Source organism: Cupressus sempervirens, chromosome 9 (assembly GCF_028749045.1).
Source record: "Cupressus sempervirens isolate cs-2001-9-10 chromosome 9, ASM2874904v1, whole genome shotgun sequence".
Taxonomy (NCBI): domain Eukaryota; kingdom Viridiplantae; phylum Streptophyta; class Pinopsida; order Cupressales; family Cupressaceae; genus Cupressus; species Cupressus sempervirens.
The window spans coordinates 40256077-40274923 of record NC_143126.1 but is presented as its reverse complement, the minus strand read 5'-3'; the positions used below and the strand labels follow the sequence as shown (position 1 = coordinate 40274923).

Here is an 18847-nt window from a genome sequence, read left to right as displayed (position 1 = left end):
CTTTCTTGAGCTCTAGCTCTTCCATGGCCTTAGCTTCATTGGTCTTCGAATGGCTATCGTCTAGGGAGACCTCCTCTTCCTTCTTCCTCTTTTTTTGCTCTCCTTCTTTTGCTTAGGCTCTCTCCCTGCAAAGAAACATCCTTATCATCATCCCAAGTTTCCTCTTTGTCCTTTTCCTCTTTCCCCTTTTTGCTTTCCTCCATCATTACATGTAGTTGAATGATGTTATCATATTTAAGACCTTTATTATGTTAAGTCTCTGGTTAGCTGAGCTATGGAGAGAGCTCTCCATCTTTCCACTCTTTTTTCAATCTCAGAAACTCTTGCATCTAGCTTGCTAGTTCTGACATTCCCATCCCCCCTTTCAGCCTTTCTTGCCCTTATATCTTGAGCTTAATCTCTTCAATTTTATGGAAGATCCATTTAATGGATCAAAAATTGTCCACCAAACTGTTGTGAGCATTGTTAAGGAGGTTCATACCCATTTCCCTCGCATTGTCACTAAGAATCACCAAAGTCGGGTCAATGAGCTCTTCCAACTGTATTTTTCCATCCCTTTCCTCCAGAACCTTTGGGTGGATACATTCTCTAACTAGACCCATTTTCACAGTGCTAGCATGAAAGTTGCTCCATGCAAGTTTTGCTTCCCTTTGCATCAAGAGTAACAATGGTATTAGCCAAACCCTCTTCCTCTTTCGTTTCTTCCTGAGCTTTAATAATGCTCTCCTTACCCTTATCGAGAGCCTTCTCAACATCCTTCTCACCTCCTCTTTTCCTTTTGACTTAGATGTCCTCCTTCCTGCTTACCTGAGCCTTACTAGTTCCCTCCTCTCTCACCTTGCCCTCCTTATCCTAGTCCATCCCCTCTTCTTCATCATTATAATCCTCCTCCAAGTTTCCCTCCTACTCTATCCTTCTCTCTATTCCTTTCCCTGGCTTCTTTTTCTTCTTCCTACCCATATCCTTCATGATTTTAGCCACCTCCTCTTTGTCTTCTGAGTGTAGATCAACACTAGCTTCCATATCCGACGGGAGGTATGAGCTCTCTATCTCCTCAAAAGAATTTGCCTTCTGGGCTATAGCCCTTCCATGAGTATGAGGTTTAAAATGCTCATAAATGAGTAATAACAAACCCTCATGGAAGGCTGGATTAGCGTACACTTTCTTTTTATAATCCATAATACTCCTATTTGTAGAGAAAAATATTTTTTGTTTGTACTTTAGAAAAATATTAATAAAAAACCTCTAACATAGATCTTTATCTTAATGGCTCAAGGCTAATAACTTTACTATTATACAAATCTAATGATTAAAAAATAATTAAAACTTCAAAAGTGTATATCTTTTCTAATGATTTTTCATGATTTCATAAATCACATTTTGTTTGGTTAGTAATAATATTTTATTTATTTATTATAAACTTTCAAAGATACATGTATAGGCTAGATACAAAAGCCTTCCCACAAATGTTTTTACAACTTATATCACCTTCATCTAACATCTAGCCTGCATACATATTCATCTATTGCCCATTTAATTGGGATTATAAAGGCTGCATATTACTATATCAAAATTTACATAAAAGCCCTAAAAAGCCCTCGCTCCAGCCCTTCTTTGACTCTGTCCAAATTCTGTACCCATTCTTTGCTTTCGCAACACCTTTGCCCACTTTCCCATTGGTAGATCTATCCTTGATTATCCTTTGCTACCACAAACTTTGAGTTTCACTGGTATGATCTTGCCCCCATAACTTTTTTCGCTTGTATTTTGCAGGCTCTCAGCCCTCCGTTATCATCTTTCGATTTCCTTCTTTGTTCTTCACCAGAAGCTTGCCACCCCAAAAAACCACTTTGAAACCCCAAAAAATTGGACCTCCTTCCTCTGGTTTTTATTGATGAACAAAAAGCAAAATAATCCTTTACTAGGAACACAACCCTCACCACCATTCTTTTTTTCATGCTTCCTGCAATTCTCTGACATCAAGGATGGGAGACCAGAAACCCCTTAACCTTTCATCCATCCCTTTCTTTGAAAAAGCGAATCTCTTCCATCAACCTGAGCCATTTTGCTCTTATTTTTTCCTTGTAAGCTTCCTTGTCCACCTCAGTTGGTCACCAAATAAAACCAAATTTGACCCATTCCACTTCTTCCAAGAAAGCTAGTTCCAGCCCCCATGCTATCACCATTGCTGCAATATCCACATTAATTTTCCAGTGGTGGGTCGAATTTTGTAATAGTTCCCCAATTGTTCCCTTCACCACCTCCAAAACACCTTGTGATGGGCATTGAAGCAACAACTGCAATCTCTAATTTTGGACTGGGCTAAAAAGTGCATTATGCTATATGGTCATTCAAAAGATGAAGGTAGCTTCCATATCCACCCTCTATATTTTCCCTTGCCTATCACTTTCACCAGATCTGCACTTTACTATTTAAGCTTGTTAAAAGTTACCTTTACGACTACTTTATTTTATAGCACTTTGTCTTATTCACCAACTAAATCTAATCATTTTGTCCTTTACTTTTTAGCCTGTCTTTTCATTATGTAGGCATTGATTTCAGATCGCCCAAGTCCTTCCTCAATACTCCACTTTGATAGTCCTTTTGATCGTCATCCTCTACTCAATCATTATAAACAACACTTTTACTTTGGTTTTTTAGCTTCAAACATCACTCAAAACCCCCTCCCAATGACTATGCCATTCGAAACACTCTGCTCCCACCTCCAAACAATCTATTGCCCATTTTGATAATTGATTAGCTTATCCATTAGCCTCTTGAAACAGATGACACAATTTAAAGTCTTCCAACATTTTCAACTCCTCATTAACAGCTGTTAATTTTTTTCTAAGTGTCATGCCAAAATTTGATTTCTACTGATCTCTTGCACCACCACCATGGAATCCCCTTCCACAATTACTTTAAAAAACCCCCACCCCCCCGCCCCCCATAGACACACACACCTTTCTAGCACATTAAATTGCCAATAGCATAGCTTGGAATTCAACTTCATTTTTAGTACCATTCGATAATCTATTTGCCCATATAGCCAAAGTCTCTCCTTTATGATCCCTCACTATGCAAGCCACCCTTGATTTGCCAGGGTTACTCGTCATAGCACCATCAAAATTTACTTTTAACCATCCTTCCTTTGGAGCTTTTCACATTGCATTTTTTCTTTGCTCTTTCTTTGAATTACCCTTACTTATCGCTCTAGCTTGTCTGATTTTAATCCCTAGCCATTCCTTCTGAATATCTCTATCTTCTCTCATAAAAACACACTTTAAAAAATCCTTCTTAAAAATTGTTGTACTAACTACTTATTCAATAGAGTGGTCAATCCTTCTTAGGAGTTGTTCCACAGATTTTGACACCTCCTGAAATATTCTTCTGCTTTGCTCCTTCTGCACGTCCCATATTACAATTGATGGGCTTATCCTCCACATGCTTCTAGTTTATTTCTTTTGCTCATTCTTGGCCATGATATGAAGAAGTCAACTAAAGAAAAACTCCATGGTCCTATCCATCCTAACTTACCTCTTGGATATAACAATAGCATTTCGTTGCTACCTCACAATGTAACAGTAGATGATCCATTAATTCTTTCTCTCTACCACACATCACACATTTAGTTGGGCCTTGAAATCCTAATTTATTTCTTCTTTCCCCAGTCAAAATTTTGCCTTGGATAGCTAACCAGGAAAAAGTACCTGCCTTAGGCAAAATCTCTTTATGCCAGCATAAATCACTTGCTGCAAAACTAGCATCCCCTCTGTTTGCAATTAGCTCATAGCCTAGTCTTACAAAAAACTTTCCTGAGGCTACAAAACACCAACTAATCTTGTCCTTTCTAGCAATAACACAAACTTTCCTTCGAGAGAAAACATTTTTTAAGGATTGTTATTGTCTAGGGGATAGGCCCTCCACCCTCCAGTCCTTCCACTCCCAAAACTTATCAAAAACACCTTACTTTTCAATTAAGTAATCTCTAACTTTTCCACCCCACAAAACATATAATTTTTGTTTCAAGTCTCCATCCTAACATTCTTAGTTCAGAGCCTGATAACCATTCCATGAATCCTCCCATAAATTTTCTTGTTTAACATCACCAATCTTCCATGAAATGTGATATGTTATAACATGTCGACATGATATGATAAAGTTCCAAAAAACTAAACCTCTTAAGGGATTTTGGACTGTTAAGATCCTTGTTTCATCACTAGAGTCCAAATATTTTTCTCTTAAAATCTTAGTCCACATCTGATCAATATTTGTAACCATGTGCCACACTAAATTAGCACCTAAAGCCACATTCATAAGATTCCAGTCTCTAATTCTTGCTCCCCAATTCTTTTTTAGTCTACATATTTTCTCCCATCTTAGCAAAGGGATTTTCTTACTTTCCCTTGCTCCACTCCAAAAGAATCTATGTATCTATTTTTTCACACTGCTGATTAACTTCTTTGGAATTTTAAGGCACATCATTGAGAAAATTGGGACTACAAACACTATTGATTTTAACATTAAAATTCTTCTTGTCGATGACAACCACTTACCCTTCCAACCTTCCATCTTTTTGAAACACTTTTCCACACTTCACCTTTATTTTTGCCTTGGAACAACAGGATCCCTAAATATTTGCTTGGTAGTAGCCCATGCTTTATACTGAGGATTCTGTAGATAGCCACATTTTTACTTATAGTATTAAAGAAGAAAATCTCTGATTTTTCCCAATTAATCTTTTGTCCAAAGACTTTTGCATACAACTCCAATGTCCTCTTCATCATTCTGGCTCCTTGATCTAATGCTTCCCTTGTTATTAAAGTGTCATCTACAAACTAAAGGTGGGATATAGCTTCTACACCCCTAGCCACTTTCACACCTTTCCAAAGGCCTCTATTTCTCTTTATACTAATCAATCTCCCCAATACTTCGGTTAAAATGATAAAGAGAAAGGGGGATAGAGGATCCCCTTGTCTTATGTCTTTTTCTAATTCAAAAAAACCTTGAGGGCTGCTATTTACCAACATCAACAACTTGACAAAACTCAAACAACCTTTAACCCAACTAATCCAATTATCATTGAAACCAAACTTAATCAGAACTTTAAACAAAAAACCCCTATTCACTTCATCATAGGCTCTCCTAATATCTAATTTTACCATCATTTTACAAAGCTTCTTTTATTCTGATAGAATGAATCATTTCATGGGTTATAATAACACCTTCAAATATAGATCTCCCTGGTGCAAACCCACTTTGTTCCTTAGAAATCACCTCACTTAACATTTACTTTAGTCTATTCACAATCACTTTGTATATGATTTTATACAGAGTGCTACATAATGAAATAGGCCTAAACTCTTCAAAGGTCTTACATGCTTCCTTCTTTGGCACTAAATCTATGAAGGTCTTATTTAGGTCTTTTAAAACAAAACCCCCCTGTCTAGATTCCTCAACCACCTCCCACACTTCTTCACCCAAGTAGTCCCAAAAGAATTTGAAAAAGCTCCCTGTAAACCCATCCAATCCTAGGATTTTGTCCTTGCCTAGACCCCATAGAGCAACCTTAACCTCTTCTTTAGTCACTTATGCACACAACATTCTATTATGCATATTTGAAACACAGTGACAAATACAATTCAAGACTTCATCCCCTAACTCCCCTCCTACATCTAACCTTCCCCTATCTTGAAAAAAAGATATAGCCTCCCTCTTAATCTCCTTGGGGTCATTTACCATCATCCCTTATAAATTAACTACTGAGAAAATCTTATTATGCGCTCTTCTTACTTTGACCAAGTTATGGAAAAATTTGGTGTTTTTGTCTCCTTCCTTCAAACATGTCTCCCTAGATTTCTATCGCCAAAACACCTCCTCTCTAGTAAAGATCTTGTCATAAGCCTTTTTCAACTTATTTTTTTCTAGGAAGTCATCTTCCCTCATTCCCTACAAGATTATTATTTCACTTAATTCTTTTAAAGAGAGTTCCAACTCTAGTTTCTTTTTAAAAATATTTTGGAAGGATTCTCTATTCCAAACCTTCAATTTCCCTTTGATCTATTATAACTTTTTAAACATAGTAAAAGCTTTATTTCCTTCAAATTTTGGGGCTTTTTCCACCACTATTCAATCAAATCCTTAAAGCCATCTGCCCTTAACCACATTGCTTCAAATTTGAAACGGCACTTATTTGGAGAATGGTCTTCTTGAATTCTCAAACTAATTGAAAAAATGATTCGAACCATGGATAGGTAAGATTTCAGCTTCCACCATCCAATCAACATGTGTCCAATCCCCCCCTAAGATAAATCTATCCAACTTTTCTAGAATATTAACAAACCCTAGTCTTCTATTATTCCATGTGAATTCACCTTGCTTAAAAGGGATATTCACTAGCCCATTATTTGTCACAAAAGCTAAGAAGTCTTCCTGCTTAGCTAATCTCCATCCTCTTCCCCCCCTTTTCCCCCCTTAGATAGAGAATGACATTGTAATCACCACCCAAAATTGTAATCTCATCTTGTAGGACCTCTATTACCTTTGATAAAGATCTCCACAACACTTTTTTTCCTACTCTAAACCGGCCATACACATCGATTACATTAAATTCCAACCCAAGTTGCTTTGATCTTACCTTGAGCCATTTCCAATTACCTTCCTTCTGCATCACCATTACACTCGCTGAATCTTCCTTCCATAACACATATACACCTCCAAAAGCTCCTTTCGTTGCTACCCACTCACTACTCCATTTCCTAAATTTCCTTTTGGCTCCTGCTACATCCTCCACTTGTATCTTTGTTTCCTATAAAAGAACTCCATCCGGTCTTGCTTGATTAAGGCCTCTCTTGATCAAGCAAAACTTGTCAGGGACATTACAACCCCTAACATTCCATGAAAGGATCTTCATCCCTTTTGGGAGGGGTTCCCCCCCTTCCCATCTTTAGCTTACTTTGGCCTCTCACACTTCCTACTATCTGTATTAGGGCATTGAGTGTTCTCCTTCCTCTCTTTTGACATTCCCCCTCCTGAACTTTGTGACTCTTTCTTTCTGATTTCGCTAGGGTATTTTTTCTTTTAGGGCCATCATATCCTCGAGCCCAAGATAATCCTCCTCCAACATATCCTCCCTATCCATTGCTTCCCCATTAGAGCTCTCATCAGAGCTAGAGGATCCAAAACACCCTTTCCAGTTTCTGATTGGGGAGATTTCTATGTCTTTATAGACTTTGACCTCACATCTATCTTCTTCCCCTACTATGGCGAACCCATAGTCTTCCTCTTCCTCATTGTCCCTGTGCACCACTTCTTCATTCCAAATCCCACCTTCTTCATTATTGATGCAGGAGCATCCTGGGTTGCACTATTATCCTGCATATTTTTAGTTTTTATTTTGTTGCTGAAACTAGGTTCTGCTAAAGTTGTATTTTCTAGTTTTTGGGTGCCTATTGCAGACTATGTAACTAATTTTTCATAATGAATGAAGGGTTGCGCACTTCAAGGATTGAAGAGGGCCTAGAGTAAAATCTATGTTCCAGGGTGCAAGTTCTAACTCCTTATAGATTGGGAGTTACAACAATTCTCTTGGAACATTGATTTTTGGCAATTCTACACAATAGTTTTCTGTGCTCAACTTTCAGAATGGATGCACACTTTTTCTTGATGAATCAGACCTTGCACACTTCATAGGTTGTAGAGGACCTAGATATCTACCCATAGTTTGAAGTGCAAGTTCTAACTCAATCAGAGCTAGGAGATATCACAATTTTTCTTGGACATCGATTTCAGAACAATTAATTGTTGATGTAGGCCGACTTGTGTATTTAATATTAGGTTTATTTTCATTTAATATTTGCTGAGAGTTGACTTGTGGCTTCTCCATGTTCTAGAATGATCTGTAAGCCATTTTGGCTAGTACAAATAGAGTGTTTAGGCTAGGAGCTAGGGGAGTTAAGAGGGAAGAGTTTTGGGCAATTTAAAGAGATGATTTGAGAGAAAAACTGGAAAGTGTGAATTTGCTGTTGTTCTTTATGTATGAATGTAATTTGTATCTAGCCATAACCCAGAAGGCCTTATAGCCAGGCATGTATGTTGAATATTTGTACAATCAATGAAAGTATTTTACTCTTCTTCCTCCTTTGGTTGCTGTTCTTTGTGTTTGCTTCTTTCGTGTTAACTCTTGTAGGGTGGTTCAGAGAGCTGGGTGTGCCCTTGGCCCTAGTTTTTCCTATCCTTCCTTGCATCAATTACATACCTCCCTTCTAATATTTTTGGTTTCCTCTCTACCAATTAAATCCATAAGATCTTCTATCATCCCCAAAACTCCCCCCTACTCCCTTTCCCCAACTATCCACTACCCCTCCTTACTACTCACTCTTCCCTCCAAATATTTAGTTTGAACTTAAACTTCAACACCCTTCTCTTCCCGACTTTCCTTCTGCACCTTCAAAGACATTTCTTCGCTTAAACACTCCACTTGCTCATTCACCATTTCTCCCCCCCCCCCCCCCCCCCCCCTTCCTTCTCACTATCTCTTACGTTGTTCTCTCTAGCTTTCCAGATCATAATGCTTTCCATTTCTGCAACAATTACTTTTGAGCTCTCCTCCTTCCTTTTCTGCATCCCTGCCCTTGCTTCAGCTAACACTAACATCCTATTTAGTAACCTTTCATCCTCCTTACCCTTCTGTCACCTCTCCTGCTTACACATCTTCAACTCATGTTCTTCACATAGATAGTGTTCACACACCACCAATCCTTCTTCTATTAACATAGGTTATCTCTAGACTCCCTCTTTTGGAAAAACCTCAATCATTTCTTATATGGGATGACAATCATTCCACATTATACAAATTCTTACGAACATTTGTAAAGTTTCCTCATCAATCATTTCCACACCCTTAACAAAGGTACCCAATTTATTGCCTATCATCCTATACAATGATCATTCCAATATTCTCGAGGGAGATTTCTCAAGCCCACCCAGATAGGAAATTGTTTTATTATTTCCTTTGTGGGGTCAAAGTTTGGAATCCAAGCTTCCATATAAAAACCAAAACCTTCTAGGAAATATGCCCTCCCCTCATTCAAAATCTAGTCCCTATCTTGTGCCCAATCCACTGTAACCATGCAAAACCCATTCTCCAATCTTTTAAAGTCTTTAACCCTTCCCCACTTTTCATTACACTAGTTTTTTAGCTTTCCTATTGCAAGCCAAGGTCCTCCCCATTTTAGAAAGAAGACATTACTTTCCAAAAAACCCCTCTTCTCCTTCATAGGGCCTTGTTCTAAAACTACTCTTTCCACTGTGCATCTTACCATCTTCTAGACCTCAATCCTATATTTCTCTTGGTTTTCCACTGCTTGTGGTTTCCTCATTCGTTTTGCAATCTCTCCAAAGTCCACTTTTTCCCCCAACTTAAAAGATGTAAATCTCTGCATTGGATGGCTTCTGTGTCCATAGTAACTGGTCCTTTCTCCTCCATTTTGTCATCTCCCCTCACCTTGCAACTCCACTTTTTTCCATTGAACATGCTTTTGAAAATTTCTTCCCTCTCCCTACCATCTCCCATTTTTGTTACCCCAATAGTTCAGACCTTCATGCCTTCTGGAAGGTTCAAACCTTTGGAGTTGCTGAAAACTTCTACCTTGTTCGTTGAACCTTCCTTCCTACTCGAAAACCTAGCTCTCCACTGCTCAGCCATCGAAGGAATTTTTTGGTTCTTTCAATTTCCTCTCTATTCATAAATCACATTTTTTCAATTAATGATAATTTTTTTTTGAAGCAATGACATTTATTTTGACAATATTTTTAACGATAAAATTAAATAATCCAATGATTTAATGACATAAATATTAATATTTTTTGAATTCTCTCTAATAACATATCACTCTATCTCTTTTATCTCTATTTTCATACATGATCTCCTTCATTTCCATTTCCATCTATAAATTTCTACTTCCTTACTTTCTAACTATTGATAGGAACTTTGACCCATTGATCTCTTATTGTTACTTTCTAACTATTAATAGGAACTTTGACTCATTGATCTCTTATTAGTCCCTACCTTATTATAAGGCAGGGAAGGGAACTAATGTTCCTGGTAGACTCCCCTCTCGATCGATTAATTAATTTATGTCGAACAAAGCTAATGGTGTATTGACGGGTTTCTAAGGTTCAATTTTTTATATGAATTGTTATATAGAAATTTTAGTTTTTTGATTGGCTGGAGACCATTTTCTTGGGGATATATCATAATTTTTTAAGTTAAAAAAACAAGAAAAATAGGCTTTGTCGAACTGTATTTAATATTTTTAAAAAATAATGTGGGATGTCTTTTTCGGTGACAACATTTCGGTGTGGAAACATGTAGTGACATTTATTCACATATTATTTGTCAATAATCAATTCAAATAATTTAACTTGCGCAAGACGAAAAGTATTCTTAATAAAAGAACATTTAAAGGTGTATGTTCAAATTTTTAGAAGTAATAGGTACTAACTTTGAAGGAATCTATTTTTAATATTATTTTGTTGGCTTACATTTCAATATTTGTTTTTATGAATGAGAGAATAATCCTGATTATTATTTACTTATGTTTGATATTGATATTTTATTTTTTTAAATTTTAAATAGATATTTTATTTAATTATTATTAAATTAAAAAATAAAACACTATAACATCTTCAAACATTACACTAATCATAGGGGGGGAAAAACCAACCTTCAAATTTAAAACTTTCATTTAGAATTTTAGTGCACCTATGTATTCAATATTTAATTCAAATATTAGTAGAAGTTGTAAATTCCAAAATAAAACGTTGATCTCATTTCTATATTGCTATAATCAACTTTAATTTGATGAGATCAATGATATTTTACTTAATTATTATGTTTCATATTGATTTTTAATTATTTTTCAATAGATCAAAATATTCATACATACTCTTTAAATACATTAAAGAGAGTGCACAACTAATATTGGGGTGTGCGCACTAGTGTCTTATCTAATAAGTATTGTTTCACCAAGTGCTCTAGTTGAGCTACTTATTGTACGTGGGAATGACAACACATGTATTGATTCACAAGTAGATGTATTGATTCCCACGTAGATGTATAGATTCATAAGTGGACATCTAAATTAGTTGCAATGGACTACAAGTAGTAGTAGTTAAGGACTTCTAAATTTGCACTAGGTAGGGACTCGAGCTCTCCTAGAACTATTGCTGAATTACTCTAATTTTAAGATCTTATTTTAATTGCCAAATCTGCCTATGGTTTGCAAGATCATCTATGCTCTCTTGAGCGCTTTTGCGGAATGGTGGGGATGCAGGTCAATATCAGCAAGACTAAGGTTATGATTTTCTCTAATAATAAAAAACAACACCAACATGAATTTTATTACAATGGAAGTGTTCTTGAAGAAGTTGCGGAGTATAAATACCTTGGCATCGATTTCAACAAAAAACTAAGCTGGTCTAGCTGCAAGTATAAAAGGATATTAGGTGGGTGAAAGGCTTTTTATGCTCTTCAGAATAGGTGCCGTGAAGTAGAGTTGTGGGATTGGAAAACTATTCAAACCTTGTTCGATCTTCTTGTGCTGCCAGTTGTTCTTTATGGGTGTGAATTATGGGCCAGCAACACTACTATAGCACAATGGAAACAAATCGAAGGAATCCAAAAGCGCTTGATCACAAGCAAGTTTAAAATCAAAAGCACTGTTCCATATGATATCATGCTAAGTGAAATGGGGGCTGCTCCTATTGAGGCACTTGCTTTGGTTCGCCTTCTAAGTTATCTAAAAAGAATCGAAAAAATGAAAGAGGATAGATGGCCTAAAGTGGTCTTTAGTGACACACTATGTCAGCGAAAAAGGACATGGATGCAACAAAACATCAAATGGATGAGTAAATGGAATATTCAATTCAAAATGTGCCCCACAAATAATAAAGAAATAAAGGTCTTTGTCAGGGAGAAATTCTACAAGAGAAATTGGAGAAGCGAGATCGGAAGGAAGAAATTATATTATATAAATGAGTTCAACCCCGCTTGTGATCAACTCCAAAAAGCATACATAGGAGCCAACATTTCTTGGAGGGCTAAAATTCTTATTGCTCAACTGAGAACCAACTCTCACCAACTTCGTTGTGAGACCGGACGTTGGAAGAGGCCAAAGGAGGCTTGGGAAGAAAGAATTTGCAGATTCTACAATTCTGGGAAAGTGGAAACTGAACAACACTTTATTTTAGAATGTGAAGCCTACAAGAGTAGTAGAGATAAATTTGCGAACACTATATGTGACAGTTCTTGGCATAACCTATTCAACGAAGAGTACATTGAGCAATTGGGTGGACTCATCATCATCCTACACAAGCAACGAACATTGTTACTTAAGTCTGCTTGAGTTGTCTTGTTGTCCCATAGGCTATTTTTAGCCTCGTGGACGTTAAAATTTTATCTATCTATCTATCTAACTTTGTTCGTTTATTCATGTAACCGCTAATTTGCTAGAGTGCCTTGCGCTTCTCACCGACTCTGCCGGAAGTATAGCCTATATGTACATAAGCGTGCGCTTATATAAAGCCAAACTATTGTAGTTGTTCTGTTTGGGTTTGTCAAGGAACATCTCCTATGTGGATATAACAGGTCAGCCAAAACCCATCCACGTGGGTGTCTGAAGGCCAGTCTACCACAACCCTCTAATCCCTTCTAGTAACAGATATTTCCCATCTCCCTTTCTCCTCTGTAGATGCAGACCTCACCTGTTTCTAAGTAAAATTTCGACATTTCTAATAAGGTAGCAGAAAAAGAAGGATGCAAATGCAGGAGGCACTTAGCAGGTGCCACTGCCATCACAATTCATACCCAGCTTCTCGACCTACGTTCGTCAAGGTGATTTCTTTCGTTTCCTAATTCTTATTTCGTTTAATATGTATGTTGAATCCTGAATCAAATTGGGAAAATATAGCGGCGCTTACATGTTTATTTTAACAGAACTGCAATTCAAATCTCGTACAAGGATTGGCAGCGAAGAATATCAGACCCGATTCTCCTTGTTTTCTTGGACTTAGAAGCTTTCGACATAAGCGCCCATCAACAAGGAGTGGGCATGGTAAGTCTGAATTGTTTTATATTGAAATGTAATTTGGATCATTATTGGTTTCATATTAGCGATGTTTATCGATTTCTATCAGTAATCAAATAGGTACTGTATATTCCCGTTTCACATGTCCAAATAACAATTTCAAAAAGGTCCAAAAAAGGACTCATGACCGATATAAAATAACCCAGCCTAAATTATCCATTTCGTATTGAATTGTCCCGGTGATGTTTCGAACCATTGGATTATATTTGTTTTTTTATGACAAATTAAAATCAAAGGGACTCATGAAGACCATTGTCTATGCAGCACCCAAAATGACGTATTTACTGCAATTATTAATTAATATTATAGTAAATGGATCGTTTTGGGTGCTGCATAGCCGTTGCCCTTATGAAGTGGTGGTGCAAGTCTGCATTCATTGAATTTTTCAAAGATTTTTGTGGGTTTGGACACGCTGGTGGTCTTTTTCTGGTCTTAAATGCACCCTAATTACACTAGTGAATAGATTAGGGAATGCTCTTTATCATTTCAATTTGGGTTTGTCTCAAATCTCAAACGTTTATGCAACCTCGTAGATTTTAGAGATTATTAGTATTACAATTCCAAAGCAAATGACTGAGAACCTTATTTTCTTGTGAACATCTTATAAACAACACCCATACCTATAAGAGATACCTCCTGGTAACAGATAACTGAATTTGTTAAAAACATACTATTAAAATTGCAAATCCTCATAGGTTATACTCCCCGGACGTATCTCCATTCATACATATCCGGGTTACTCCCGAGGAGTATAATACCTTTATTTTTGCACCTGTGTAGTGTAATTGCTTTTGGAATCGTAAATCTTAGGAATTTGCTTATTGGAAATACCCAAGATGCATTACTAGTTTACACATTCGCTTCTAGTAAATCCATTTGTATTAGGCCTTCGTATGATGCATACTTTTTGGTGCAAATAATGAAACATCTAGGAGGCTAGGATAATGCTCACAAGAAATACTTTCAGATATAGACAACGTATGTGACTTAAAAAATCAATAATATTTTTTTAGGCCAGACAAAGCATTTGTCTTGATTCTTAAGTACATAGATAGCTAAGGGAGAGAATTGAGTACTTGAGCACCCTAATGTTTTATCAAAATCCTGAGTGGAAATTTCAAATCACTCCCAATTTTTTACAGTAGCTTACTTGGCAAGTTGTCTGCTTATAACTAAGGTTTCAAGGCCGCAACATCATTTATGATGCCATACTAGCATGCTTTTTGCCAAGTTGTCCAAAACAGTACAAATAAAAAGTGAGACCAATGGTCATACAAAAAGGGTACCCATACTTGCACAGCTGATGTGGCATCACGTCATTGTTTGTTTTTTACAATTAAGAGTACATTTCATTCAATTATGGGTAGTCATCATTGTACTAACAACTTTAAAACATTGTGCACAATTATTGGTGCAATATTGTCAAAAAAATTGGACATTAAGACAATAAGTATGGATATTAAATCACTAAGTGTGGATATCAAATGAACAACTCCTATTACAAACATTTGAATCCGTTCAAGTACTGGATCCTTCCCTCTGTATGGTTATCAATCAAATAAATCGTTGTTTTTGACCATTAACCAAATTGTTCTAAGATGTGTATTTTTGTTCATTGCAAGTGTTTTATTCACTCTGAGATTGACAGGAGAAAGAGTGCTCACTTTCTGGCTTCCAACATAAGGGTAAACTTAAATTTGAGACTGGTTTGAAATGTTATAAAAGGGTAGCTGAGATAGAGATCTTACCACTTCTGGAGATTGCAGAAAAATTCTATTCTGTATTGATTCAAAAATTCATGATTCAGATTGATGGTCATCTCTGCAAGAACAATTGTTTTTCTGTTATCAGCATAGTAACATGGGGATGCCCCCGTGCCCCCGCCTCCCCCCTCCCCCTTTGCCTTACGTCCTGGAGACAGGGACGCACCGGGGACTTGGGGACTCCGTTCCCCTGTCCCCAGCGGCACCACTAGATTTTGCCACCTCCATTGAGGATGGGGGGATGTCCCGGTGTTGACTATTTGCTTATTCGACTATTTATGTTCAATGTTTGATGTTCCAATTCAATGCAATGTACAAGTATTTACTCTTTTACATTTCTATATCTTATTTCGCAATACATCTTTTCATAACTACTATTTTAAGTAACATATTTATAGTATATACAACCCCTTTCGTCCTCCGCCACCATCCCCAAATTAAAACCCCTCTATCCCCCATCCCGGAAACTTGTCCTACTGTTCCGTCCTCCCCCTATCCCACAAGGTGGTGTAACTATAGTTATCAGTCACAATGTTTCTCTTTATTAGCATTCTTTGCTACGTCCTCATGCTGTTGTGCGGTGCTCTCCTCATGCTCGCTTCATTTCCTATGCTTGTGTAACTCCATTCTAATGTGCGTTGCCTCTGTGTGCTTATTCAGTGCAATGGTTTGCGGGCTCTATATTTCAGTTTTATATGTTATACTATATTGCCTAAACTTCATTACTTGGCACGGATATTATTTGATAAGTGATGATATAGTGTATCCTTCTCATACGAAAAGTGGCAATCATTTCTATTTTTATAATATATTGTCTTATTTACTAGTGACAATTTCTGCTTATTATTTATGATGATGAAATTTGTAATGGCAATTTCAAGCATCATGGTGAATGAGGAGACTATTTTATTGATTCATTTGTGTGGATGCTACTTCTTCTAGGGATAGTATCTCTGGGCGGGTGCCTTTGTGAATATTTCATAGCTCTCAATTCATAAAATAAAAGGGTTTCTTTTAAGATCCTGGACGTGCATCTACAAGATAATTTTTGTATTGAACTTGGTTCAGCTGTCTCTTTGTGTGTATGAGCAACTTACAATTAAAAACTATAGTCAATGATATGTTTGTTCTTGGCATTGTGTCTTGTGTGAGGAGATATATTATTAATAACTCTGATCAAGTGTGATTATCGAGTTCTGAAGATTTTGTCAGTGGCAAAGTATTTGCAATAAGTTTGTAAGGATCTAAATAAAGGAATTACTTTTGAGTGGGCTGGGTCGCTTCCCTCATTAAGTAGGGTTTTTCCCAGTATAATTGCATTGTTGTTTGATTGTTTTTCATTTAATCTGTTATTATTGTTATTTAATTATTTCTGGTTCAAAATTTAATATGGTATTAGAGCAGGTCTAAAAAATTTCAATCCAGATTTAGAAGTATTCTGCATTTGTGTGAAAATGGTGAATGGTTTTAACATTGAAGATAGGTTAGATGGCTCCTCAAATTTTGCTTCTTCCCAAGGTTTTGGTTGCTTTTGAAGAAAATGACGTTTTTATGTCAATTCTGAAGTTGCAGAGCCATCTAATGATGCTGAAAAAATTAAATGGAAGAAGAACAAGACTATGGCTAAAAAGATCATTATTGATTCAGTTAAGGTTCATTTGATTCCTGTTATGTCAAAATTGGAATCTGCAAACGACTTGTTCAAGACTTTAAAGGAGTTGTGTGAGTTTAACAATACCAATAGAGTTCTTGCATTGAGGCGTCAACTATTGCATGTTAAGATGGCAAGAGGTGAATCTGTAGTTTCATTGTTTATGAAAATTACAAAACTAAAGGGTCAACTTAGTGCAACTGGTGAAACGTTTTCAGACAAAGATCTTGTTATGCTTGTTATGAATGGACTTCCACATTCTTGGAAATCCTTTATTCAGGCTGTTAGTGGAAGAGGTGAGATTCCAAAATTTGATAGATTAAGGGCAGATTGCATTCAAGAAGAGTGCATATTAGAAGTAAGAGGAAATGGTCAAAGAAACCATTGTGAAGATGATCATGTAGTTGCAGCTCACTCTTCTAGAGAACAGGGAGAAAGGAAACTTTAAGCGGTTCAGAGACGAGTTTTGAGTGTACCCTTGACTTCAGGAAGAAAAAGAGAGACCTCTCTCGAGTTCAGTGTTTCAGGCGTGATAAATTTGGTTATTTTGCAAGAGATTGCACCACAAGACGATTGCCTTGTGCTGCTCTTACTGCTGCAAAGGTTGAGGATTCTTCTCCTCAAAGAGAGTCTAGCAATAATTCTGAAGGTTTCTTTATCATCTTTGCACTCTTCAACAATGTTCCTACAAGTAGTGATGCATGGCTGATCGACAATGGTGGATCTTGTCACATCACTGGGTTCAAAGAACATCTACTTAATTTGAAGGAAAACAATTCACATTTACAAGGCATTATTGGTGATGATGCAAGTTGCCCAGTGAAAGGTGCTGGTTCTACATCTTTCAAATTGGATTTTGGTATTCCACTGCACCTAAGAGATGTATTGTTTGCACTTGGCATAAAAAGAGATCTGATTTCTATATCAGCCTTGGAAGGCAAAGGCTATCGTGTTGCTTTTGTTGATGGTAAAGTCTTGGCATGGAAAAAGAATTCTGATTTTCAACCAGCTTGTGAAATTGGGGTACATCATGATAGCCTCTACAAGCTTTTAGATTGTCCAATCCATGCACTTTCTCATGATACTTCTGGTTCAAATGAACTTTGGCACAAGAGGTTTGGGCACTTAAATTTCAGAACTTTAGCCATTATGGAGAAGGCTATAGTTGGCCTTCCAAAGCTAAATCAAAATCATGGAGGAGTTTGCAAGTGATGCACTCTAACTAAGAATATTAAGAGTACTTTTCGTAGTTGCAAATATAGAGCTAAAGATATTCTAAGAATTGATACATTCAAATTTATGTGGTTGTAATGATCCCATCTTTTGGCCTTCACGTTCTCCAAAGTCTAAGTGGAGGATAAGAAAAAATTAAATTAATTTCTTAAAAATTCATTAAATAAATTAAAATTAAAAGGTGGCTTTATATTTAATTAATTTAATTAATTATTGTATTACAAAGGAGATGCATCTAGAGTGTGTATTAATTATTGGAAAGGTGGAAGCCTCTAGAAGCACAATTAATTATTGCAAGAGAGAAGTTTCTAGAGAGTGCATTAATTATTGGAAGGGGGAAGCTTCTAGCACTTGCAATTAATTAATGTTTTAGTTCTTTCTAGAGGAGTGAAGAAATAGGATAAATAGGGGTGAGAGTCTCATTGTTTAGCATGGGATTATTGTATCGGATGATGATGACTTGCATTTGATAAGAGCTTGGATGTGTGAATCACACTCTTTTTTGGCAATAGGGGACGTTCATTCTCTGTTGTAACATTCTAGACGTCATTCCCTTAGGGTTTGGCCTTTGGAATACATCTCTTTGTACTTGATTGCAGCATTTTTAGAATTAATATAATTTCAGCAGTTGATTCAGCTTTTGGGCATTCCTGGGTGACCATTACAATGGTATCAGAGCTATAAGTCCTGCCATCCTGTGGAGATCATATTGATAGCCGGATAAAGATGTATATTAGTCCAGATCAAGATGTGATGTTCAGACAGTTATTGAGTACATTAGAGAAGAGGCAATGCATGCAACAGGAGCAGAATAGGCGAATGGATATGATGTTGCAGCTTATGGCTAGACAGATGGGCATCAACATTGATGATTTGTATGTTGCTCCAGCGCAGAAGGTAGTTGATTCTTCAGATGGGATCGAGACACCACCGGGCTATGCTATTGGTGATAGTCAGGAGTCCACATATGAAGCTTTGTCAGAGGATGGCGATGCAACAATAATGGGATTAGGAGAATGCGAGGATATTGTCCTATCAGCAGCCACTTCTGT

General features: G+C 36.8%; 1 protein-coding gene across 1 annotated transcript in view; it reads left to right on the top strand.

Annotated features, from left to right (window-relative positions):
• Positions 1–12517: 12517 nt before the first annotated feature.
• Positions 12518–18847, top strand: part of LOC149537506 (nifU-like protein 2, chloroplastic) — a 57349-nt gene continuing 51019 nt past the window's right edge. Inside the window, exons 1-2 of the mRNA XM_089798927.1 lie at positions 12518–12895; positions 12998–13115. Coding sequence (XP_089655053.1) covers positions 12818–12895; positions 12998–13115 — 196 coding nt within the window. The 5' untranslated portion in view covers positions 12518–12817. The remainder of the gene's footprint in view (positions 12896–12997; positions 13116–18847) is intronic.